General features: G+C 44.7%; 1 protein-coding gene across 2 annotated transcripts in view; it reads right to left on the bottom strand.

The window, feature by feature from the left end:
• LOC137425478 (lipopolysaccharide-responsive and beige-like anchor protein) overlaps positions 1-27,259 on the bottom strand; it is a 722,436-nt gene that overhangs the window by 518,510 nt on the left and 176,667 nt on the right. For both annotated transcript variants that reach the window (XM_068113965.2, XM_068113966.2), the window contains exons 27-28: positions 25,604-25,711; positions 24,002-24,254 (exon numbers count right to left, since the gene is read on the bottom strand). In XM_068113965.2, the coding sequence (XP_067970066.2) occupies positions 24,002-24,254; positions 25,604-25,711 (361 nt within the window). The remainder of the gene's footprint in view (positions 1-24,001; positions 24,255-25,603; positions 25,712-27,259) is intronic.

The raw sequence follows: 27,259 nt of genomic DNA, 5'->3' as shown, positions 1-27,259 counted from the left end.
GAACCGAACAAAGGAGGATGAATTACGAAAAGAATTGTCTCGTCGTGGTGTGTAAAATGGTGCGTGCGGCCTTATCTGTCCCTCATCTTGTCTTGTCTGCCATCCAACACGGCTCCGTTCGGCCCCGATGCACACACGAGGTCCCTCGCTCCAGCACCACAGCACCGAGCACCGCTCCAAGCACAAGCACCGCTCCAAGCACCATGAGGTCCCACAGCAGGAAAAGCACCGCGCGTCCAACACAGGCTAGCGGCTCCAAGCGAGGTCGATCTTCACACACAATCGGCCTGCCACGTCCCAGTCAGCTCTCCCGAAGCAAACATGCAAGAAGCAAGCGAACTCCACTCGGGCTATGACTCAACTCAACTCGGGCTGCACAAGATGAAGCGCTGGATGTCCAAAAGGGCTAGCTGCACAAACAAGAGCACGAACCGCAAGAGCCGCAAGAGGAAGCTGCAAGACTCGCCAGAGAGAAAATGTCCTTTGGCGCGCCCTTAAATAACCTTCCCGCGGTGGTGACGTCAGCCCTGGCGTGCCACCCAATCAGTGCCCTCCACCGACTCACCGGCTGGAGGTCCATGCCTACCGCGCTGCCCCCTCACTCGTTCCCTGTTCCGTGGTCATAGCGCGTGGCACTCGATGTGGCTAGGCCTGTCGGAGGTATAATTGGCGGCGGCCATCATCGGTGGTGCCCCAGCCTGGTTTCCTTGCCTGTTCGTCTTTCACAGTCATGTCAGAAGGGATTTATTTAGTGTTGTAATAAAGATCCTAACTAAGTGTCTAAATGGGTGCAGTGCCAAAAGGGACAACGGTTTGACTACCAGGTGAGACACACAGGGGCGCTAGTCTTTAATCCCTACGCTACTTATCACTCGAACATCCTGGTATGCTCACAGATATACTCTTAACCGAAAAAACGCCTACACATGAAACTTATTACAGGTCAGATTCCTTACTGCGACAGACGAATACCTACCTACACAGATCTATCTCGCTCTACATATTGCTACCCCACCGACATAAGAATATCAAACAAGCCTGCCTACGCCACTTAGACTTTCGGTCTTGTTTTTGTATACTAAGTCAAGGCTCATGTAAGAGCTAACAAATAAAACGTATAATAAAAGGAGCGGGAGACAAGAGGGGGAGAGAGAGGGAAGCACAACACCAGTGGAGAATAGGGACATCGGGAGATCTGTGGAAGGGAGAGGGCTGGGGTGGGGCACACGGGAGAAACAAGATGGACACTACTCGGACTTTCAGGGGGAAAAAACGGAATTTGAAGGAGGTAGATTTGAGGTGTATTAACGGGGGTAGAAAAGATCAAGGTTTTGGATGAGGGAAGATAAGAGATGGTGGTGAACAGCTGTGTTGAAAAACACAGACAGAAGTTCAAATAATAAAAATGTTATTGTCTGGATAGATGCACTGAAGCTCAATAGTAAATAAATAAACACGAAAGCGATAAAAAAAAAAAAACCTGCCGTCTCATGCTTGAAGCAATGCGGACAGGCTGAATGAATGAATGAATGAATGATCGTTTGAAGGCCATTTTTCCCCGCTAGAGCGGGGGTTAGCCTTGCGGGCCCCATGACAATCATGGTTCCCTGTTTGAGGCAATGTTTTTATGGCCGGATGCCCTTCCTGACGCCAACCCTTGTTCACGCTCTTACGATGCGCAGGGATACAGTGTGCCTATTCTGAATCGGGGTACACACCGTGATCATTCATCCCAGCAAGCTGGTACTCAATTTGCCGACCTCGGAAGGATGACAGGCTGAGTCAACCCCCCTGGCGTTAATTCAGCGATCGACCGGGATTCGAACCCAGGATCCTAGGATCCCAAGCCGGCACCCTGACCGCTAAGCCAACGCCAGGCAATGCGGACAGGCTGATAAGGCCTATTTGTGCTCCATGGTACTTTGTCCTTTGACATTATGACCGATTTTCAATCAGTGTTCTTTATATTCTCATAATAACATTTTGTTGAAAATGTTATGACAAAAACTCAAATCGTAAAAAAGTGAGATTAACCCAATAATTACCAAGAGCGAGAATTGCTTTGCATGTCCCCTACCGGTGTCAATGAATGAAGTTTTTTTTTGCTTTTTAAAGAATTTTAAAAATTGATGGAATGCCCTGAAACTCAAACGTGTACTGTAGCTTATCATAATAAAGATATGCACCAAGTTTCAGTTCAATATGTTAAAAGGTACAGGGGAAAAGTAAAGAAAACTGACCCATGTATAATATGTGATGTTGTTTTTTTCGTCCAAAAAGGGAATAACTCCATGGAAAATTGGCAAAATGGCCCAAAACTTGAACTTGTTCTGTAACTTATCATAATAAAGCCATGTACGAAGTTTCAGTTGAATATGTTAAAGGGTATGGCAAAAGTGCAGAAAAACACAGGTGGAATGGACAGCCAGACAGACAGAGAACAAACCTGTAGTCCCCTCCAGATTGGGAACCAATACCAATAATGATAATAATAAGAGTTATAAATCATTTTATTTTTTTTATTTTTTTCCTTGATGATTTTACAACTTTTCCTACATTATTGGCAGCGTATACTGTAAATGTAAGCCAAATGAGTTCTGATTCATCTTCCGTTTAGTGTGTGCAGATCAGTTGCTGCTTTGAGCAATGCTTCAGCTAAATTGATGTCAGACTTCATAAGAAATGACTCATAGTTACCACTTAACACAAATAAATAATCTTTAATCTAGTAAAACAACTTGAGCCCACTGAGCAAAGAAAAAGTGTTATTTGGAGAAGCAGGAAGGTCAAATCAAAGAAGAATGAAAATTAACAAGAGGATGGAAATAAGTGATAAAATGAGGCATGCAAATGACAATTGGCTGAAAAAATTTGTCCTACAACCACCCAGATGGCATTCCCCAGTCACTATCACCTGCCCGTTTAAGCCAATATTGATGCCCTATAGAAAGTGTGCGACCCTGGTGCTTGGGCCAAAGCACCCCATTATCCGTAGCAAATCAATTCAAGGAGCAGGGCTTTTTGCTGCAACATGAGCTTCTCCATTTTGTCAGAGAAACGCCAGCATGACACACAGACCTTGATTAATGTCCCACATGTCCCTGTGGTGTGGGTACCCATCATGGACCCCACACAACACCGAGTAAGTAACATGCACCATAGGTGATTAGAAAAGCGAAACTAGGGAGAATAAATGCAGTGATCAAGAAATAGTGGGACTGTTTGGGAAATTCTGGGAATTTATCTTGGAATTAAAATAATATACAATACTCGATGAGTCGGTGATAAAATTTTGCGAAGAGAGTAAGGGTTCAGCAAAAATTGTACATTAATGAATAGTGTGTGCCATGTATTGAAAATGTATGCACAATCAAGTTGTAGTCTCCAGTCTCCGTCTCACGACATACTCTCCGCAGCAGTGTTTTGCAGTTTGATTTGCAGTTTGATTTTTTTGTCGACTCCATTTAAAGGAAAGTACTTTTACAGATCAGGTATACGAGGCACACTCAAAACGTTTGACTAACTAGATACTCACAATACACCTCGAAGCTATGCCCTCTCCTTGGAAAAACGTACGTCTATCAAGTACGTAATATAACACGAGTATGTAAAGTTCGTAATATAACACGAGATTCTCCCATTCTTCCTTGCAGATTTTCTCAAGTTCTGTCAAGTTGGATGTGGAGTGTCGGTGAACAGCAATCTTCAGGTCTTTCCACAAATTCTCAATGGGATTCAAATCTGGGCTTTGTCTGGGCCACTGAAGGACTTTCACGTTCTTGTTCTGAAGCCATTTCAATGTTGCTTTGGCTGTAAGCTTGGGTCATTGTCTTGTTTGAACGTAAATCTTTGCTACAGTCTAAGGTCTTTTGCACTTTGAAGCAGGTTTTCCTCAAGGATTTGCCTGTATTTGGCTCCATTCATTGTTCCCTCTTTCCTTACAAGTGTCCCAGTCTCTGCTGCTGAAAAGCATCCCCATAGCATGATGCTGCCAATACCATGCTTCATAGTAGGGTTGGTGTTAAATTGGTGATGAGCTGTGCTCTTTGCACTTTGCATTCAGGCCAAGAGTTCAATTTTTGTCTCATCAGACCACAGAATATTTTGCATCGGGCTCAGTGTCCTTCACGTGCCTTTTTGAAAACTCCAGGTGTGATGTCATGCACCTTTTTCTCAGGCGTGGCCTATGTCTAGCCACTCTCCCATAAAACTTAGATTTGTAAAGTGCTGCAGACTGTTGGCCTTCCAGTAAGTTCTCCCATCTCCGCCAAGGAACTCTGTAGGTCTGTCATAGTCGTCATTGGGTTATTAGTCACCTCCCTGACTAAGGTCCTTCTTGCCCAGGTCAATTTGGTCAGATGGCCAGCTCTAGGAAGAGTCTGGATAGTTCCATATTCATTGCATTTCCTAATGATGGAGCTCACTGTACTCTTGGGAACTTTCAACACTCTCAAAATTGTTTTATACCCTTCCCCAGATCTATGCCTCCTCACAATCCTATCTCTGAGTTATACGGACAGTTCCTTCGACCTCATGGTATTGGTTATACTCTCACATGCATTGCCAACTGTGCGACCTTATATAGAAAGGTGTGTTTCTTTCTAAATCATGTCCAATCAATTGAATTGGCCACAGGTGGACTCCAATCAAGTTGTAGAGATATCTCAAGGATGATCAAAGGAAATTGGATGCACCTGAGCTCAACTTGGAGTGCCATAGCAAAGGGGTTGAATACTTATTGACTCAAGACACTTCAGCTTTTTCATTTTTAATTATTTTGTAAAAAATATATATTAAAAGAAATTCTATTGACATTATGGGGTATTATGTGTAGATCGGTGACAAAAAATCTCAATTTAATCCATTTTATATTCAAGCTATAACACAACAAAATGTGAAAAGGTGAAGTGGTGTGAATACTTTCTGAAGGCACTGCACATGTACCATTGTGAATAAGAAAAATGCATTGCAGATGAGGTAGGCCTGTCAGGCACTGGGAGGAGCTTGGATAAGACATCAAGAATGGTTTGCCACACCTGTTTAGAATCTACTACAAAGCTTCCAATCACAACACAAGAACGTGTGTAAGGTCAGACAGTTGATGTGAAACTCCACTTGAATGAATCTCCACTCGAATGATCTGAAGGATCACATCAAAATAGGCTGTGAGAATCAGGCTCAATAAGCGTTATTTCCCAAATGATGGAGCAAGGTGACATGACCAATAATCCATTCAATGTATTTTTTTTTTATTGTTCCAACTTCTTTAAATAATGACATCATTGCAAAGGTTGATAAGATTTGGAAGGATATCAAGGTTCACATGTTTTTTTTATTTATTGAAGCTCTGTCTCTGTAGTCCATAAATGCTATGCACTGATCTGTATTGCATTGTAGACAACCTCCCAACTTCCAGATAAAGACTCACAACAAACACTTGAACACGTAATAATTACCCTGCGCTCACGAAGCGAAAAGCAGGGTTAGTTATTCAGTTGCGTCTGTCTGTACGTGCGTGCGTACGTGTGACGTACATGTGTGTCTGTATTTTAAAAATTCATTTTCTCGGCAACCGTTGGTCTGATTGACACAAAATTTTTCCATAGGAGTGCCTTCGCCTGTATAATTTTTTTATTCATAATTATGACGTCATAGGTCATGTTTGTACGGACGTCATTTTGGAAAAACGTTACACCTATATCTCCCAAACCGCTCAATGGAAAAATTTAAAAGAAGGCTCTTCGTCAAGTACTCCCCATGAGGAATAAGATATGTCAATGATGATGTCATCGGTACCTTTATTATGACGTCAAATTCGACAAGTACACTGCTTGATCTGATCAGTATGAAAACAAATTCCTCTGCAACTGTTAGTCCGATGGATATGAAATTTGTACCATAGGAGCACCTCCTCCTGTAGAATTTTTAATGATAATTATGACATCATAGATCATGTGGTACGGGCACCATCTTGGAAGAACCCAAAAACGTTGCACCTCTATATCTACAAAACGCTCCATGGAAAAAAATTCAAACATTTTCATTGTAAAGAATTCTGCATGGGGAATAGGTGTGGTTAACGATGACTAGGTGCCGTAATTGTGATGTCATAATTCGACAGGGCCAATGCTTAATCTGATCAGTTTGAAATTTATGAAGTGTCATCTACACAACAATTATATTAGAGGATATAAATTTATGATGTAATCGCTCACGTAGGCTGGCAGCCATATTGGATTGAAGAAAAGAAAAAAAACCTTCCAAAACAGAAGAGTTGGCTCACACCAAGTTGACTGAACAGGGTAAGTATTCTATGAATACCATCTAGTTACCATAGGTTGTCAAAGTGCAGTTATGGAAGCACCCAGCCAATAAAGTATAACACTGATCTCTTTTTAAATGAAAACTAAACTAAATTCCAAAAAAACCAGGGTGTGGGGTTACCAAGCATGGTAAACGACGCACTCTCACGCATGCACACACCTGCCAACTTGTCCTACCCCTTTAAGCAAAAATAAATTCAGAAATGGGAGCAGGCACAAGGCAGGAACCAAAAGAGGAGGGGGGAGGGGGAGGAGGGAGGGGTTATAATAAATGTCATGTTACATACACATGTAGGGTGGAAGGGCTTGGATTAAGGGGATCGCATATTCAACACATAATCACATTATTGTAGTCAGACTCATACCAGTTGCCCAGTCCATATCCCAATGAACTGCATCAAAATGGTCATGCTGGCCTACTGATTCAGGTGCACCGAACAAGTTTTCCACGTTTTAGTGTTTGGAATGATTTTGAGTTTTGATTGACTGCCAGACAGGCAGACAGAGTAAAATAATTAGATCTCTCCTATGTGCACATGTGCGATCATGACAAATTCAGAGCCAAAGTACAGTACTGCTGAACTTCCTCCCACATGACGTCATTAACTCCTTAGTGTCTCTCCCAGGTTATTGTATCCTCAGATTTGATAGGCCTGAACCATGCCCCGGCAGCAGAGTTGCATTTTACATCAATATCTCAATTTCTCACTGCCTTTGTACACTGACGTACACCTCCCAACCCCCAAGAATACCTCTGGCTGCAACTTCCCCTCTGCACACACTTCTTGTTCGTCTGCATGCTGCACCGTCCTAACAGTGACGACTCCATCGACTTATCTCTCTCAGACAACATGGACAAACATTTAACCACTCATCCCAACTCTCTCTCTTCCACACATGAGGCGATTTCAATTGTTACCATTCAACTTGGCTGGGTGTTGGTACCTCTCTAACCAGCCATGACACTTCAGCAAAGGACTTCTGTGACTCCATCGGACTGACACAATCTGTGATCTTTCTTGTAATGGGTTTGCCAAGTGGTCATTTCGCAGAGATACAGCATAGTGACAATGTGAGATTTGTTGTTGACATATTCCAGATTGAAAGACATATTCCAGATGTTTGACCAATTTGCGATTTTTGTCAAGGTCTGAATAGAGGGAAGAGGCTGCAGCCTGCCTGTCTGAAGGATAAGGGATGTCACGGCACAGGGTGGAGTCACCAGCAAATAGATAATGCTTCAGTCACATTTGGCTCGGCGGCCGTAGGGTCTAAAAAATCTACGGCCACTGGCAATTATAGGGCGGCCGCAGTATTTCCACGGTCACACAATGTAGCAGTCACATATGTTTTTATTTTTCGGGTAGCCGCACGGGGTATTTAGAAATTGTGGAGACCGAAAACGTGGGGGGTGCCGTACGGTCTTTGATTTGATGTCGCACGGTGACCTTAGGGCGTCCCTGCGGCGGCCATAGAATTTTCAAGGCAGACGCAAGGTAGCCTCAAGGTGCCCGCAAGGCGACCGCAGGGGGGCCCTAAGGCGAACGTGCGGCCAGACGGACGGTAACGAGTGGGTATATATACCAGTTCTGTTTCATATGTATATCATATCTCATATCGTCATGGCTACGGCTTGTCGAATTGCTACGGCCAACCTAGAAATGAAAAAAGTTATAACTCCACGCTATAATTCCACGACGACCCCTTTGGCCTGTAAAAGATAGCCATACGCCCTAGGGCCACCCTGAGGCCACCTCAGAAACTCTGCGGCCGCCGCACGTTTCTGTCAATTTAGGGGGGGGTACGGCCGCCGTATCCTAGCCGTAGAGCAAATGTGACTGAGGAGTAAAGAGGATTTTCCAGAGAGCAAGAGAGATCATTGATGAAGATTAGGAATAGGACTGGGGCCAGCACACTGCCTTTGGGAACTCCAGCCTTGACAGGGAGTGGAGATTAGAGGATTCAATATTCTCAATTATCAAGTGATTCTTCACCATTGAGCGATAGAGCCAAAAACGATATATAGCATGATATCTCAAAAAGCTGTGGACGACTTATGACAAAACTTAGTGGATGAGTTCGGTAAGTGAAAATAACAAGCCAATTAGACTTTGGTTCAGATCTGGATTTGGGGTCTGGCCTATCAGTGGGATACAAAATGTAAACTGTTCAGCCGAAACACAAATTCTTGCTCTCTACCGAGTGCCGTTCTATTTATGTGATGTACTGATGTTGGCTGACATCCAAACAGATGGAAGATGACCGAGGGCAAATGATAGGGTGAAAAGAGCAGAAAGAGGATGTGCAAAAGCAGCAGAGCACATGTGAAGCCATCTGGTCCAGTTGCAGAGTCAGTTGAGGGTTGAAATAACCTTTTCTACCATCTCAAGTGCAAAAGAAACAAAGTCCAGGAGCAGTCGGGTATGACAGGAAAGTTGGCTGAGGGGATTTGACTTGTAAGATTTGTAAGCAAACAGAATTGAGGCATTGAGGCAATCTGAGTCAGCTGTGGTGATATTTGGAGAGGGAAGTGATACAAGGGGAGCATATACCAGAGGCAGACTTAACAAGGCACCACCAGGTTTTACAGGAGGGAGACAAGTTTGAAAGTTCATTCTTGAGGTTGGACAGATGTTGTTTTCTGACTCTCCTGAGAGTGGGCACACACTTGTTGAGGACTTTTTTGAATGCACTGAGATTGCCTTCAGTCGGACCTGCCTTCCAGGAAGAGAAGGCAAGTTGTTTCTGAGCAACTGCCTCACCACAGGATTCAGTGTACCATGGGTGGGAAGAGGGGTAGGGTAATTGAAGACCAGATGGGATGAATCTGTGCATGAGAGAGAGCAAATTTCTTTGGAAGAATTCCTAGGATGAGTTGATGTCAGAGGCAGTAGAGATGGGAGACCAGTCCAGATGATTGATGGCTGCTTGCAGACCGTGCCAGTCAGCCTGAGTGAAATGCCAGACTCGTGCTGCTGAGGAGGCTCTCTGAGAACGGCCAGAGAGATGTCCACTTTAACAAGCATATGATCAGATGAACCGATTGGAGCAGAACATTTGCAGGGAAGTTTGTCATAACTAAGTCTAGAGGAGATTATGTAGCTACCGTTGACTGAGATCCAGGTCGGGAAATTGACAGATTGTGTCAGTCCCAATGAATCACAGGTGATTGCTGCTTGCCCTCTCTCTTCAGGAGACGACTTATTTGAAGAAGAAAGAAGGAGGGGAGGGCAGAAAGCTTATGTGGGTGAGAGAGAGGGGCAGAGGGTTGGTAAAAAAGGGTTGAGACTGTGGGGAGGGAGGGGGGATGTTGAAGACTTGCAATGGTGGATGGGAGGTGATAAGTTGCATTGGGGGAAGGGATGGTGGTTAAGGAATCGGGATGGGGATGGTAGTTGAGGAATTGGGGTGGGGTTGTGGGTTGAGCACTTGGAATGAGGGTGGAGATTGATGACCTGAGGTGAGGCTGTGGGTTGAGGACTTGTGATGGGGGTGGGGATTGAGGACCTGGGGTTGTGACCAGGGGGAGGGTGAGGACATGGGGGTTGAGAACTTGAAGAAGGGTAAGGGGAGGCCAAAGACTCAGGGTTGGGGCCGAGAGAGGACAGAGTTAGGAGAAGGTGGTTTAGGCTTTGTGGGAGGGGGGAGGGGTGTTGAGGACTTGGGCTGGGAGGGGGATGGAGGTGGCTTGGGTGAGTTGAGGATTTGAAGAAGAAAAGGGGAGGAAAGGACAGACAGCTTGTCCACCTCTGTTTTGTTTGTTTTGTCCCTTGGCCTTGCTGTTGGCAATTCCCCCATTCCCTCTCTGCTGTTCATTTTGTTATGTTGCATTCTGATCCATTCTGTATTCTAGCTCTTTCATGAGCCTTGACTGTTTACAACAAAGAAAGATCAGTGATCATAATAAATTAACCTCACAAAGTTCGATCAAAACACAAAGTTGAATGCCTGTACTTGGAACTGTCTGCCCAAGTGAGATGTCTCATGCTCTTCCCTCGAGCATTTCAAGTATAAACCGACCACCACTTCATAGTCTCCGCCATTTATATCTCTGAGTTATATGCCCCCAATTGAGGCATACGGCTACTCTCCTCATGCTATGATGCATCCCTCTATTGTTGTTACCCACATGCTGTTAAAACAAAGATCAAACATCAATGCAGTGCACATGCAATCACACTAGTGTTACAACAAAATGGAAACAGTCTTTCACAAAAGATTGTTACTTATGAAAAATTATCTTTACACCATTACCAAATGCTAAGCTTGGGGCCATCTGTGATTAAAGTACTTTTGGCTTGAAATTCTTTTCAAAAATTACATCTCAGCAAAAAAATTGGCCATGCATTATTAATGGCAAGGTAGGTCAAGGAATAATCAAAGCCAAATGTCAGCATAACACGAGATTAAGCTCGAATGCGTCTAAATCATCAAAATAAGGTACCAAATTAAGTGTTAAATAGAGAGAGTACTCAAAAGATATTAAGGGTACTCAAAAAACTGAACCCTGACCCCAAACCGAGAAGAACCCCACTTCAAATTAATATGCGGAGCATTCAAAAGGTTCGATGAGTGAGATACCCACGGAAGTCTTGAGCACACAAAGGTATTTTTTTAAATATTCAAGTGTCATACTGTAATTAGCATGAAAATATTTTTCTTGCTTATTTTATTTAGTTACATATTGAGCAATTAGAAAATGTAGGCATACCTGGGAAAACTGCATCTTATTTGGAGCTTTTTGAATGCCCCACATATATCCCCGTTATATTATTTACTGGTGAGGCACCCATGCTATGCATGAGTAGGAACCCAAAATCTCAAACAAAAATATGAATGTTTTGAGAAATTTTATGAAACCCCCTACCCACTTTAGGACACGTGCAGGGACCACAAAAGTTGCACAGAATTTTTTTGGGGTTAGCCACAAAACTGTGGGAGTAGTACTGTGTAAATCAATGTACCTTTAATGATGATGATGAAGCTGATAACGATTGGTTTACCGAATCAGCGAATGTTTCCACATGCGGTAAATGTTGAAACTGTGAATGTCGAACCCAAAGATGTGTTTACATGCGGAGAGAAAGAGCAGGTTCATATGAGTGGAAACTCAAAATCCTAATTGTATTGAGAAATTTATGAAACCTCCCATCCACCTTCTGATACCCGCTGATACCCCAAAAGGTTCTACAGAAGGTTTGGTGGGGCTAAACCCAAAACTGATGATAGTTTGGAGACGGACAGACAGGCAGATGACAAAGTTTCCCAGGAATCACAGACAGACATTCCTGCTTTATTATATGGAGATGCACCCTTGCTCTTTTCATTTTTATTTCTTTCCCATGTACAAGCTTCACAAATTGCTATATGCTACAATAAAGGAAGATTAAAATAAAAAACAACTCTGTTGAGGACAAAAAAACCCCAAAACAAACCTAGAAAGAGCAATCAGAGTTTGCAGACCCTCGCCACGACGTGTTTTCAGTGGTTTTTAAGGCTTTTGTGTTAAAACAAATATGGCGGCCAAACATCTTTTTTTTCCCAGCAATTTATCCATAGATAATGCTCAATAAATTTTATCTTAATCGGATGAAGTTTTATACTTGTCGAATTATGACGTCATAATGGAGGCACCTATGACATCATCATTAACATGTGTTATTCCACATGGAGAGTTCTTTACAATGAGCCATATCTCAATTTTTTTCTATTCAGCACTTTCAGAGATATAGAGGTGCAAAGTTTTTTGTTTTTTCTAAGATGGCGGCCGAACCATGTGACCGATGACATCATCAGTCTTTTTTTTCTCCACCAATTTATGCCGACATGATGCTCAATAAATTTCATCTTGATCGGATGAAGTTTTGTACTTATCTAATTATGACGTCATAATGGCAGAACCTACAACATCATCGTTAACATATTTTATTCCCCATGGAGAGTCAACTTTTTCTATGCAGCGCTTTCAGAAACAGAGGTGCAATTTTTTTCGTTTTTTCCAAGATGGCACCCATAGCACGTGAAATATGACGTCATAATTATCATTTTAAAAGTCTACAGGTGGTCACCTATGGTGAACATTTCCTATCAATCGGACCAACGGTTGCAGAGAAAATCATATTTATTCTGTGCGGAAAAACAAACAAACAAACAGACAGACTCAAATGCAATACCCTCTCCTCTGGTGAAGGTAACCAGAACGGCACTCGGTAGAGTGCATACCTCTGCCAGGCTGAACAGTTTATGTTTTGTATCCCACTGATAGGCCGGATGTTGATTTGGACCTCAACCAAAATCGAATAAGCTTGTTCTTGTCGTCTATCCAACTCGTCCACCAAGTTTAGTCATAACTCGTCTATAACATTTTTAAATATCATGTTAAATATTGCTTTTTGCCCGATCTCTCAAAGGTTAAGAATGACTTAAAAATTAAATAATTCTCGTATCTGAATCCATATTCAGATCTTCACCAAAATCGAATAGGTTCGTTCTTGTCACACACTCAACTTCTCCACTAAGTTTCGTCCAAATCCGTCCATAACGTTTTGAGATATCATGCTATGTATCGGTTTTAGCCCAATCACTCAATGATAAAGAATCACTTACAAATTAAATAATTCTCGTATCTGAATCCATATTCAGATCTTCACCAAAATCTAATAGATTCGTTCTTGTCACACACTCAACTTCTCCACTAAGTTTCGTCCAAATCCGTCCATAACGTTTTGAGATATCATGCTATGTATCGGTTTTAGCCCAATCACTCAATGGTAAAGAATCACTTACAAATTAAATAATTCTCGTATACGAATCCATATTCAAATCATCACTAAAATTGAAACAATCCTTCCTTGTCAAACACCCAACCTCTCCACCAAGTTTCCTCCAAATCCGTCCACAACTTTTTGAGATATCCTGCTATATGTCGGTTCTGGCCATATCTCCCAATGGTGAAGAATCGCTTAAAAAATTATACGAGCCGGATCCGAATGCAGATCTTCACCAAAAGTCCTCGTCACATACACAACCTCTACACCAAATTTCGTCCAAATCCGTCCACAACTTTTTGAGATATCTTGTTCACAGGCAAACAGACATGGGTGAAAACATAACCTCCATCCACCTTCGGTGGTCGGGGTAAACATTGCTATCCCAAACAGCATGAGTTTTCTGACTTTCACAATAAAGAAAAGCTTCTTGGACATATTATCACAGATATACGATTAAATATCTCGAGGAACCGAAGTATGAGGAGTATAAAACTATGGGAGATGTGCACTTCCAAAGAGCCCATTAAACATACGAGCAACGGTACCCGCCCTATGGGCGGGGCTTCAATTGGGAAGCCCAAATGAAAAGGAAACATATCAGATATTGAAGGGTTTTTTTTATTTTAAAAGATTCATATAAACATCCGTTGAATCATATCACACGCAAATCATCAAAATGTAAACAGTATCTTTGGAATTTCAATAAAAGGCACATCACTGTTCATATCGGTAAATATTATTCCAGCGTGTTTCAAATCGTGATCGATACACTATGATTGTGATGATCGTGATCGTGAATCGTGATCGATAATCGTGTTCGCAATCGCTATGTCATATGTACTCCCGATACGTGTAGCTACCAAATTCCCGATACGTGTACCAAATTCCCGATACTTGTAACTGTACCAAATCAACAGTTAAAAGGATGTTGAGCCGATAGCTGTTACGGCCTTGGCAAGATCGATGGAGACAGCGATCTGTTAGTGTATTCACCGCCCAAATAGCTATGTGGAATTCTCTCATGTAGAGATTAAACGTTACAGCTGTTACGGCCTTGGCAAGATCGATGGAGACAGCGTTTATTATACTGTTGTGGATATGAGAATGTTTTTATTTTTTTATTGTTGTGTAATGAATTGTGCTAAAATGTCACCCTCCTTCCTGCATTTGTTGTTGTATAAAGGTCAAAGGGCGTTCCCGTAGTTAATTCCATAAAGCATACACGAAGGACACCATATATCTTTGTTGACAGTTATTTCCTTATTATGTGTATTAGGGTAAGGCCTTGTCTTCCATTAACTTAATACTCCATTGCACTGAATTACATAAGATAGATCCCCTTTCAATTTCCTCAAAGCCTCCATTATCAACTGCATTCCCCTTTTTGCATCCTTTGCCGACTGAATTGGGCGGTTTGCTGCAATAGCCGCCATTGAACATGTGCTCGGGTCGGGGAAGAAAGGCGTGTCCCCACCTCGTCATAGAGGGGAGGAGTGAGTCAGCCCCACTCAACCAACCAAGAACAAGGGGTTGGACTTGGAGAGGGTGTGGAGAGAAACATCAAGGAGGTTCGCGAAGGTTCAAGGGCGTGGCATATATAACCCGCAGAAGACGCCCCCACCTCAGACGAGTCCTGGCAAAGCACGCGACGTCCCCACAGCGGCACGAACAGACGATTGAGGCAGCAGATGAGTGAGGGAGCACAGATTGAGAAGTTCTGTGAAGGGAGGTGCATGAGCAAGGAACACCAGTGGGGAGGATTGTTCAATCTGTTTGGCGCAAACGTCCTGCGGGGAATGAGAATCGGCACGCCCTGCTCGCGATACCAACCAGCACTCTGAGAACAACCAGTGCGTGCACGCGAACATCGACGTGGCGCGGTCTTCGGATCTCCCTGTCGCCCGTTCTGTGAACCAGAGTGCGAGGAGTCGGAGCTGTCACCTCCAGCCCTGCCGTTTGCACGAACCTGAACCTCCTCATCCCTCCAACGATTACCATCCTTCTTGTGTACATGAGTTTGTTTTGTTTGTTCTGTCCCTGGGTTAATTAAGACTGCTATAGGTAAGCTAGGAATTTGCACTGTGTCCTTCTGGTCCGTCCCTCTTTCTATTTTATTTTCTTATCTTTCCTTCTTCCTTGGTTTCTTTCAATCCTGTAAATAATAATAAATTATATTCGTATTTCCACCCTTTTGCTTTGGTGTTCTTCTTCTTCACATCCTTCGCTTTAGTCTTTTCCCCATTGAATATCGCGATTTTGGCCAACGTTCAGGAATCGGGTTAGTCGGGGTAACTGTTCGGGCGCGGCGGCCATCTGCTCGGCCAATCAACATTCTAGCCGCGTCCGTAACAATTGGTGTCTGGGAGTGGGATTCGAGGCCCGAACCAAATTTTTAAAACATCAAGAGAAAATTTGGTCAAAATTTGGAGCGGCCAAGATTTAGTTTTTTAAATCCCAAATTGAGTCATGCCATGGATAGTCAAGGCGATCGGATGCCGGTGGGGGAACTAGAAGAGGGGTTAGGGGTAACCCAGGATCAGAGGGAAGAAATGGAGGAGAGCAATGTGGAGGTGGTTGAGGAGGTGTCAGGCGCACAAAATGGCGCTCTCGCGCACGTGGTTGAAGAGGCACAAAATGGCGCCTCGCACATGGCGGCGAGAGCTGCGCCCTCTGTACCAACGGTTGAAGTCATGCAATCATTTATGGCTGGAATGGAGGCCCTTATGGCCGAGATGAGGGAGCAAGTCAAAAAGGACTGGGGAAACTCAGCAAACATTACCGCTTTACACAAAAAAGGTGCAAAAACAGATCCTTTTAACTACAGACCAATCAGCCTGCTCCCAATTATCAGCAAAGTCATGGAATCCATCATTGCTTCGGATATGAAATCTTTCCTCTTCTCCAATGGCTTGATCTCTGATCATCAATTTGGATTCAGACCAGGTCACTCTACTCTGGACATGCTGCTTCTCCTGTCTCAACAATGGATGGAGGTCCTCAATGCCAAACAGGAAATCAGAGCTGTCTCCCTCGACATATCACGTGCCTTCGATACGGTCTGGCACCCAGCTCTGCTCACCAAACTCTACTCCTATGGTATCCATGGAAATCTCCATGCATGGCTTGCGGACTTCCTCTCTGGTCGTAGTCAATGTGTGGCCCTGAATGGATTTCTCTCATCTCCCCTTCCTGTTCAGGCTGGAGTTCCCCAAGGCAGTGTGCTGGGCCCTGTGCTTTTTCTGGTCTTTATCAATGATCTCTCCGACTCTCTGGAAAATCCTCTCTATCTCTTTGCTGATGACTCCACTCTCTGCCGCTCCATTGCTCTTCCCTCAGATCGGCAGTCTGCAGCCTCCTCACTCTCTGAAGACCTGGACAAAAACACAGACTGGTCAAACAAGTGGAACATGTCTTTCAATCCTGACAAATCTCACACTCTTACTATGTCTCTCCGAAAAGATCGACTGGACAACCCTCCCATCTACTTTCTCAACAATCCTCTCCAAGAAGTTCTGTCGCTCAAGCTTTTGGGTCTCACTATCTGCCATGATCTTTCTTGGGAAAACCACATTTCCAAGCTGGCCTGCAAAGCCAGTCGCCGACTGGGCATCCTCCGTCGTGCGAAGTCCTTCCTTGGCACACCTGAGCTCCTCACCACGTACAAGGCTTTCATCCGCAGCTCAATGGAATACTGCTCTCCCCTCTGGGCTGGTGCTCCTGCCTCACACCTAGCTCGTCTTCACGCTGTTGAAAGCAAAGCATTCAGAATCATTGGAATCTCCCGTGATGAAGCTAACTCCAAGGGCCTCTCACTCACTCACCGCAGGCAGGTTGGTGGTCTTTCCGTCTTCTACCGACTCCTCTCCGGCCTTGCTCCCCCAGCTCTCTCTGTGCTCTGTCCCCCAAATATTCCTACAGGTCGCACAAGATCTGCCAGCAAGCCTCTGATGGTTAAACTGCCGAAATCTCGGCTCTCTGCTCACCTTCACTCCTTCATTCCTCTTTTCTCCCGCCTCTGGAACAAACTCCCACACTCCCTTCAATCCCACTCCTCCCTCCAGGTCTTTAAAACAGCTGTTCACCACCATCTCTTATCTTCCCCCATCCAAAACCTTGATCTTTTCTACCCCCACTAATTCACCCCAGATCCACCTTGTTTGTAATTCCAACTTCTTTCCTGGTAGTCCTGGCAGTGTCCATATGTTTTATGCCTCTCCCACCCCCTTTCCCATGCCTCCCCCCCAAAGCCCTCTCCCTCCCACAGATCTCTCGATGTCTCCATGTCTCTCGGTTCCTGCTCTAAAATGTTGTGTTTGTGTCCTTCCCCCTCTCTCCCCATCTTGTCTACCGCTCCCGATGTTATTTGTTCTATGTGTCGGTTTGTCGGTTATGTGTCGGTTTGTCGGTTTGTCTTTCTGTGTGATAAATGTTCGCTCTTTCACGAGCCTCGATCTTGTATACAAAAAAAAAAAAAAAAAAAAAAAAAAACCAAATTAAAGAAATAACTGAGGGAATGGCGAGGGACAGAGTCGCATATTAGGTAAGGGAAGCGGAGAGGGACAGAGACCGCAGGTTGGGCGAAAGGGTCCCAGGGGTGCACGACGAGGTAAAGCGGGGCGAGAAGCGCTGGTTGGGCGAAGTGGAGAAAAGCGCGGGTAAAATGACGGAGGTAGAAATCGCGACCCGGGGTATGGGGCAGCCGGCGACCACTGAAGTAGAGGGAATTTTAATAAAGCCAACGGTCGTCGTGGGGAATAAAGAAAAAGTGCTGGGAATTAAAATTGTAGAAACGACAGACGTAGAAGAGCAACAGTCGGAGAAAGGAATGGAAATTGCTCAAAGTCTGAATGCACATCCTGATGCCGTACTTGCTAATCCTTATAAAGATTTGCAGGTGCGCGTGGAGAAGGGAATCCCCCAGGTGAGTCGTGCTGTGTATTGTGCGGGGAGATTTTGCAGGAGGATGTTTGACGACAAGAGAATTGTCGCGCGATTGGGATCGAGGAAGCACCCGGGCGTTGGTGAAGGGGTGTGTGAGGAAAAAGTGCGCGCCGAGGATTGAGTGTGCTGTCGAGAGTGAGTTAGTCGTAGCGCGTGTGCGGGGGGGCACATGGAAGCACGTCGTAGGGAGTGTTACAGGAGATGTAACGGAAGCATGCACGCCTTTGGTGAGTGTTACGGAGGAAGTAACGGGAGAGTGTGCGCAAGTGGATGCGCGAGAAAGGTGTGTAACGGACGGGTGCATGAGGAAAGAGTGCGCTGTCAAAAGTAAGGGAGAATGTACACCCGTGGTGAGTGTTACGGAGGGTGTAACGGGAGAGTGTGCACGAGAAAGGTGTGTAACGGACGGGTGCATGAGTACAGAGTGCGCTGTCAAAAGTAAGGGTGAATGCGCGACCGAGTGTGGAGGTGAGAGTAGTGAGAGTGACGTGGAGCGTGAGTTGGTTGTGGCAGGTGAGAGAGGATGTACACCTGGAATGGAAGGATGCGCACCTGGAATGGTAGAGCGCGTATGGGAATGCACACTGGAATTGGTAGTGAGGCACGTGGTTGGGTGTGCAAGTGAGAGCACACCTGTGGTTGTCACAGAGGAGGGGGTGCGAAGAGGTGTGTTGGTGAGGTGTGCGAACGACGAGTGTGTGCAAAGGTGTGCGGTGGTCAGGTGTGTGACAAAGTCTGTAAACGAAATGAGTGTACCTGGGTGTGTCAGGGAAGGTGCAATGACCAAGAGCATGGAGACAGCTGGATGTATGAGCAAGGAACGGGCTGCGGGGTGTAAGCATGCAAGTGAAGCATCGACGGTAACCGGGTTAGCGGTTAGAGCGACGTATAGCCGAATCGGGCCTTCGGTGCGCGCCAGGCAGCTTTGCGTGCCGCGGGGATCCGCGGCGGTTTCGAAAGAACCGCCGTGCGGGATCCACGCCGTGCCGCGCTTTGAACGGCCGCGTCCGTGCTCCAATAGGCGGAGCGGGCAGTCCGATAGGAAGGGTCGTCATGGCGACCCCTTTTTTGTTGAGGCGTTCCGGCAGGTCGAGATCGGGCCATTGGACGGCTCTGGGCCGAGATGGTGCGTGGGATCTCAGCCCGGGTAAGCGTCCTTCACTGCACCGAATGCCGGACGTATCCAGCCGCTGGCACCAAGCAACCCGCATTCATTGCTCGGCTTTACGAAGCCGAGCTTTGGAAATAAATTGACACACCGAGGCTAGGATATAGTAGACGTGTGACGAGGATAGTGTTTTGGACCCGAAATTAGAAAAACAAAATTTGATGATTGGCAAAGGATTGGCAGAGTGATGATTGGCGGACGATTGGTAGTGATTGGCAAATTTTTAATTGGCTGAAATTTGATGTGCAAAATTGGTAGTGGAAGATACCCGATGTGGTGGGATGGCAACTCTGCCATCTCTCACAACGGGGGCAAAGGAGCACTAGATTTATGGGGTTTATGGCAGTGAAAACTAGCCCGGGAGGGTTAGGATATAATGATAGGGACCTAGAGATGACCTTAGGTAACGTTAAGATTAGGTAGTGACAATGATACCTGTAGTGGGGACGCAGGTAGATTAGTGTGGATGATAATGACGTGGTATGTGCTTAGTTTAAAGGGAAGACGGGGAGCACTAAGTTAGCAGGGCACCAGGTAGTTCAGATGATGCCGTGTGAGTGTTGGAGGTGTATTCAAGGGTATTGAGCAGGGTATGAGTAACTGATTGTGATTGTGAGTAGTATTGTGATTGCACAGGTGTGCAACTGGACAGGTGGATGGAGCAGTGTTTGAGTGAGTAATAGTGATGTGTATTGTGCTGACCAAATGGTCCAGGAAGGAAGGAGGGTGCAGGTGGCACCAGGTGTGATTGCACAGGTGTGCAACGACAGGTGTATGGAGAATGGTTGTGTGGAAGACATGGAGTGTGGGATATATGGAGTATTGGAATGGATGGTCGTGGAGTGAGTATGGTGGAAACTGTGGAGTGGAGTGGATGGTGCGAAGGTGTGGATGGGGGAAAGGAGGATGGACCACCCCCATCACGAATACCCGGGGAGGGTAGTGTAAGAGTTAGGTAGAGGGTACAGGTAAATTGTGGTTGGATATTGGCATCTGTGGTGCGTGGTGGAAGAATGGTATTTGGATGGGTGCATTAGTGTTGTGGAAATGGCTGGGCGTGTAGCCTGTTAGTGTGTGTAGTTGGTTGACACTCCGCCACTGTTAGGATGTCGGCCAGGTGAGGCCGCAGGTGGGCTCTGGGAGCCGGTAAAGTTGTTGTGGATGGGGCCCGAGGATCCGGAGGACGGACCCGGGTAGCCCAGTGCCAGAGGGCACAGAGGGGTGACAGAGCCAGGAGGGGCCTTCCCCAATTAGATAGGTTAGGGTGAGGAGCTAGGTAAGCTCGGGTGGCAACTGCAGTGGTGGAGATGTGCAGGTGGGTAGGCCTGCTGGGAGAGCTACACGCCCCAGTCCTGAAATTGTGCAAGGGCACAGGGAGTTGCATCGGGGGAGTGAGACCCCAAATTGAGAAGCACCACAGTTTGGTCAATGGGAATTGGTTTTTAGAACCCATAGTGTAAGTTGGCCAATGGATTGGCAGGGAAAGACCCCGGGTAGTGTAAAGTGTGTTAATGTCATTTAGAGGATAGTTAGGATTGAAGTCTCCTCGCACCATCTACATCCACTCACCTGAGGTGACGTAACTCCACACCATGCCATGTTTTAGTATTTTTATTGTGCAGATGTTTGGAATGTGAGACGCATCATGATGTGGGTGTGACATTGTGCTTGTTGTTCCATCTCTCCCTCCTTATGAGGATTGATGATGAATTGGGTGATGGCAAATTTTGGTTAAAGGGATAGTGGAGACGAATTTGGTGCAGGGGAAATATGGGGAAGATGTGACGGTAGCGACGGATTTGTAAATGTGTAGATTGTTGTAAATATGGGGTAAGGGCAAGGGTAGAGTAGGTGACAGGGGCGGTGAAGTACGGTAGGGACGAGCTTTCTCACTTCGCTCTCCGTACGCACTTCGCCTTGCATTGCCTGTATTGATGTGTACCCTTGTGACCTTACCCCTCGCTCATCTGTCTTTTCCCCCCTTGTCTCCCACATGAGGACCTGTGCGCCACTGGGCGCCGAGGGGAGTGTGCGGGAGTCCGCCATTGTGCGCCCGGAACTCCCAGAACCAGCTGTCTGCATCGATGCACCACCTTATGGACCACATGTCAGTGGCTGAGCACCACTTATGGACCCCATGGGTTGGGGCATGGCCCCTCTGCTGGAACCGGCCCTGAAGGCCCGAAATCTTGCTGGCGGACCTTGGCCACAGGGCACCGATGCCCCACAGGTGTACCATACATAGTCGGCCCCTGTGGGCCATAAATAAATAAAAATGGACACGGGTGCATTTTATTTCCACCAATAGGCCGCCAGTAAGAAAATGAAAGAAAGACAACATCTGGAAGAACAAATAGCCAGCAGAGGGAGCCGAAGAGCAAGAGACCACCAGCAGGGTTAGGGGTTGTTTGGTTATTTTTATGAACTGTGGTGACTGCACCGATTGGTGCTTGAGGGTGTATTGGTGCGTTGTGGGTACTTCCTGGTGCATCGATGCAGAGCAGACTGTCTCCCCCCCCAAAAGAACGATCACAGGTCCTGGGTTGCATTTTGTAAATAAAGTAACGTCATTGTAAATAATGCTCCCCACCGTCAATGTATAGTTTGAAGACAATTCCGCAATTTGGTTAGCTGTGGGCGTGAATCTGTTAGGCAGGGTGCAATGGAGCAGCGGGACATATTTATTTATGTTTTATAACTGTCACACTCAGGATCAGGTTAAAAGTAGAGGGAACTACACCTACGTGCCACACTAAGGTAAAAGTTATAGGCCCGGGCCGTGCCTAAGGGGAGGAGGGTGCAGTGTTCTGGATATGAGAATGTTGTTTTTTTTTTTATTGTTGTGTAATGAATTGTGGTAAAATGTCACCCTCCTTCCTGCATTTGTTGTTGTATAAAGGTCAAAGGCCGTTCCTGTAGTTAATTCCATAAAGCATACACGAAGGACACCATATATCTTTGTTGACAGTTATTTCCTTATTATGTGTATTAGGGTAAGGCCTTGTCTTCCATTAACTTAATACTCCATTGCACTGAATTACATAAGATAGATCCCCTTTCAATTCCCTCAAAGCCTCCATTACCAACTGCATTCTCCTTTTTGCATCCTTTGCCGACTGAATTGGGCGGTTTGCTGCAATTGCCGCCATTGAACATGTGCTCGGGTCGGGGAAGAAAGGCGTGTCCCCACCTCGTCATAGAGGGGGGGAGTGAGTCAGCCCCACTCAACCAACCAAGAACAAGGGGTTGGACTTGGAGAGGGTGTGGAGAGAAACATCAAGGAGGTTCGCGAAGGTTCAAGGGCGTGGCATATATAACCCGCAGAAGACGCCCCCACCTCAGACGAGTCCTGGCAAAGCACGCAACGTCCCCACAGCGGCACGAGCAGACGATTGAGTCAGCAGATGAGTGAGGGAGCACAGATTGAGAAGTTCTGTGAAGGGAGGCGCATGAGCAAGGAACACCAGTGGGGAGGATTGTTCATTCTGTTTGGCACGAACGTCCTGCGGGGAATGAGAATCGGCACGCCCTGCTCGCGATACAAACCAGCACTCTGAGAACAACCAGTGCGTGCACGCAAACATCGACGTGCCGCGGTCTTCGGATCTCCCTGTCGCCCGTTCTGTGAACCAGAGTGCGAGGAGTCGGAGCTGTCACCTCCAGCCCTGCCGTTTGCACGAACCTGAACCTCCTCATCCCTCCAACGATTCCATCCTTCTTGTGTACGTGAGTTTGTTTTGTTTGTTCTGTCCCTGGGTTAATTAAGACTGCTATAGGTAAGCTAGGAATTTGCACTGTGTCCTTCTGGTCCGTCCCTCTTTCTGTTTTATTTTCTTATCTTTCCTTCTTCCTTGGTTTCTTTCAATCCTGTAAATAGTAATAAATTATATTCGTATTTCCACCCTTTTGCTTTGGTGTTCTTCTTCTTCACATCCTTCGCTTTAGTCTTTTCCCCATTGAATATCTGTGGCGCGATTTTGGCCAACGTTCAGGAATCAGGTTAGTCGGGGTAACTGTTCGGGCGCGGCGGCCATCCGCTCGGCCAATCAACATCCTAGCCACGTCCGTAACAATACTTTTAATGAAGGACACTGTCTCAAGCCCCAGTCCCCATCACGGATGGGGCTCAGCGGTTTACCCGAGCCTGACGGCGAAGGGCAAAGTACACGCTGGCCCGTCCAGTGTAGCGCGCGTGCGGCCCCGGACATCGAAGGGCATTAAACGTTCATTAAACATTAAACGTTCATTAAAGGATTACGAAACGAAAAACATTACGAAATTACGTTCACACCGTCACGTCAAACACTACCATGAACACATATATCGTCACATCGTCACAATGAGAACATCGTCAAAATGAGAACATCGTCACAATGAACGTTATGTGAACGCGAATGTTATGCGGGAGTCTAAACCTGAGAATGCTGGAGACCAAAGCTGAAATTGGGAAAACTAAATAGCCTATTTTACTCTTGGAGATGCCAGGATTACCCACCCAAAATATCTTTGCGATCGGTTCAGCAGTTTTTACGGTACCTTCGAACAGACAGACGGACATTTGGTGAATTATAGTAAGATGGAAACAAGATCAAAAATAACACTTGGACAAAATCAAATTGCATGCATTGTTAACTTCAATACTAACAATGTGTATACTTTGTTCACTGAATCTCTAGCATCATTAAACATCCTTAAAGATCAAGACCAAACAACAGTGGTATTGCTGTAAAATATTTCTTGGAGACCTCAGCAAATTTTCCAAGAGAAGAGAAGATTCGAGATCTGAGAACATGCCTCACCTGGCAGGTAGAGGGTGCGATCATCACTTGGTGGGTGCTCATTGCTTGCGGTGCCATGCATTTTCTTTTCAATACTTTGCTCTTTCTCTGTTGACAACGCTGAAGGCGTAGTATTGCAGGAAGCACCTTTAGATTTATTAGACCCATTGACTGCTCGTACAGGTTCTAGAATGTCACGATACTTAGAGACCATAAGCACGGAGTTGAAGTATACCACAGACAGTGCAAGTGACTGTGCCTGCTTACTGTCCTCCTGGAGGTGAATAAGATTACAGGGTAAGTTAGGATAATGGTGAACCAATAGTGAACTGTTAAATTATAAAACATATCGAAAAATAGAGGCATGTGTGAATACAATAAAAATAATAATGTCACAGATGCAAATAAACCAGTTTAAAACAAAAATATGACTACAACCGAATACATCATAACTTCAAAAATCTCAGCAAAGTACAACAATAAAAAAATTATGATCTTGCTACAATGGATAATATAAAGCTGAAGCATTTTACAAAAAGTAGCAATTATAATCATACACAATCTCTTCCACACTGAGACAAGATAATGTATGTATGTATATGTATGTATGTATGCATGTATGCATGCATGCATGCATGTATGTATGTATGTATGTATGTATATATATATATATAATTATATACACACTACTCACAATAAGTTAGCGATATTGGCAGGTTCTTCGGTGTGGTTGATTCTGTGTATTAATTATGTTGAAAAAAGTTGTCGGTCCTAATTCTATGGTTATTAATGAGTGTGAAAAAACACAGCATTCTTGATTTCAATACCCTAACCCTAACCCCTATTTAAAAAATTAACTCACTCCCACAATATCCCTAACTTATTGTGAGTAGTGTGTGTGTGTATGTATGTATGTATGTATGTATGTATGTATGTATGTATGTATGTATGTATATATATATATATATATATATATATATATATATATATATATATATATATATATATATATATATATATATGTATGTATATATATATACATACATACATACATACATACATACATACATACATACACATATACACATATACACACACACACACACACACACACACACACACACACACACACACACACACGCATCATAAATACAAACTCTTTGTCCATCCTCAAAAGTACCAAATATGAGTTTGAGACAGATGGTGAGCGGTCTGAAGAGGTCACGACACCAGCAAGGTGCAAGGCCGTCCCACCACTTTGCTGTTGCTATTCCAGATGCCAAATCAGCCCCACAACCTATTTTCCAAGCATCAATACCGAGATCGTCACGCTTGGTTTTTTTTTCTTTTTTCTTTTGCAATTCTGAATAGCTCCCTCCGAGCACCGCCCGCCAATAAATAGGCAGAACCAATCCAGATTATGCTAACGTTTTGGAGGAAAAAAAAAAGCAGTGGAAGAATAAAAAGGAGTGAAAGAAAGTCAAAAAAGCTGCGAGCAGTAGGAGTGTGAGCAGCCGGGTGTTTGCATCAAAAAAAAAACCAGAGCACATGGTACCACCACCCGACCCGCACCCACCCACTCTCTCCCCCACCCCCAAATACACCAATCAAACGCAGACCTACAATGTCTCGATAAACAACTGCCCGAAGCCGATGGATGTCCATTGCCTGAAGTAGACGATCAGGGTCACGGACAGGTGACAACCCACCAGTTACACTGTCCACAGGGCTCTGGTGTGAGGGTTGAGATGGGGCAGACAAGAGCAAGGAGAGAAGGAAGACAAAACAACAAATTTAATACCAAAATAATCAGCAGGTGAAAGACAGTCACAACAAAATAAGAAAGTAAGTGTCTGAGCTTATCCTGCAGTGTAAAAGCAATTGAGCATGGTATACGAGAATGAGATGAGAGTGATGGCAAGGACTTTTATTGAAGAGCATGTAAAAATAATAGTTCAATGCTGAAATTTTTTACATAATATTTTTACTGTACCTTAAACAAGTTACATCAGAAATAACATCAGTACTGGTCAAAGTAACTATAATAATAAAAGGCAGTGTGTGTCAATTGTTATCTGCAAACGCGGACTTCAGAAGTTGGAACAGAGCTCTTACAGGTCTCGATGTATCCATATTCGTGTGTATGTGTGTCTGCGTGTGTGTATGTGTGTATGTGTGTATGTGTGTATGTGTGTGTGTTTATGTGTGTGTGTTTATGTGTGTGTGTGTGTGTGTGTGTGTGTCGTTGATTATCTCCTTTTTTTTGTGAGGTTCTTTGTCATTCCCATTGATCCAATTATCACTGCTACAATTTCGGCGTTGTTCAGCTTCAGGATCTTTTCGATTCATTCTCGAGATCCTGATATTTGCTCATTTATTCTTCTGTGTTATTTCGTGTCATCAGTTAATATGCGAGTATGGCATCATCAGTTCATACGTTGTGGTTATGTTATCATTAGTTCATACGAAAGCATCATGTCCTTGGTTACAATGATTGCCTTTGGTTCATGTTTTCATGAGTTTTGTGGAACTGGGATATTGAAATTTCTGCACATGTGCCAGTGGATTACTCGACAAACCTTGTTGTGCCTTTGGGTGTACGGCTGCTCTGACATGAGTTTTTTACATCCCGATAGGAAGTGACTCGTGCTTTCTGTTTCTACCTTGCAGAACCTAGACTTGTCCAATTGACTCAGTCCTGCCATCTTTTTAAAGCCATTCGTGTGGTGTTCTGGTCTTCAGCATTAATAATGATTCATTCTCCATCCAAGTTGAGCTGACCTCTTCTTAGCATTCCAGTGTTCCTTCTTTGTCTATCCCCAATATGTTCAAATCCTTTTTTTTTCCCTGCTCTTTGGTCCTTCTCCCAGATATCACTATATATATTATGCTGGTATTTCATCTTGTATTTTTCTTTTATCTTTTTTGCAATCGTTGAGGCTGTATTTTTTGCGGTTTCAGTTTGGTTTTTTAGTTTGGTTCTCCTTCTTTCCTCGGCAGGTACATTATTGGGATGCACTGATTTTTGTAGAACATTTTGTGGATAGTGAGGAGTTTCCTTGTTTTGATATCTAGTTTTTTGGTATCCGATTGTGGCCAGTTTACTATTCCGCAGATGTACCGGAACACTGATACTCTTAGTTGGATTATGGCTTTGATGGTTTTCCTTGGGGTGAGATATGTTTTCAGGATCAGCATCTTCTACGTCGGTATTCTTTGGCAATTGTTTGGCGTATTTTTATGACAAATTTGGTGGACCTCTTCTTCTCCAAGGTATTT

The sequence above is a fragment of the Myxine glutinosa genome, chromosome 4, assembly GCF_964187855.1.
Source record: "Myxine glutinosa chromosome 4, kmMyxGlut1.1, whole genome shotgun sequence".
Classification (NCBI taxonomy): Eukaryota; Metazoa; Chordata; class Myxini; order Myxiniformes; family Myxinidae; genus Myxine; species Myxine glutinosa.
The sequence above is the reverse complement of the archived record's forward strand: the minus strand, read 5'-3'. Positions and strand labels throughout refer to the sequence as shown.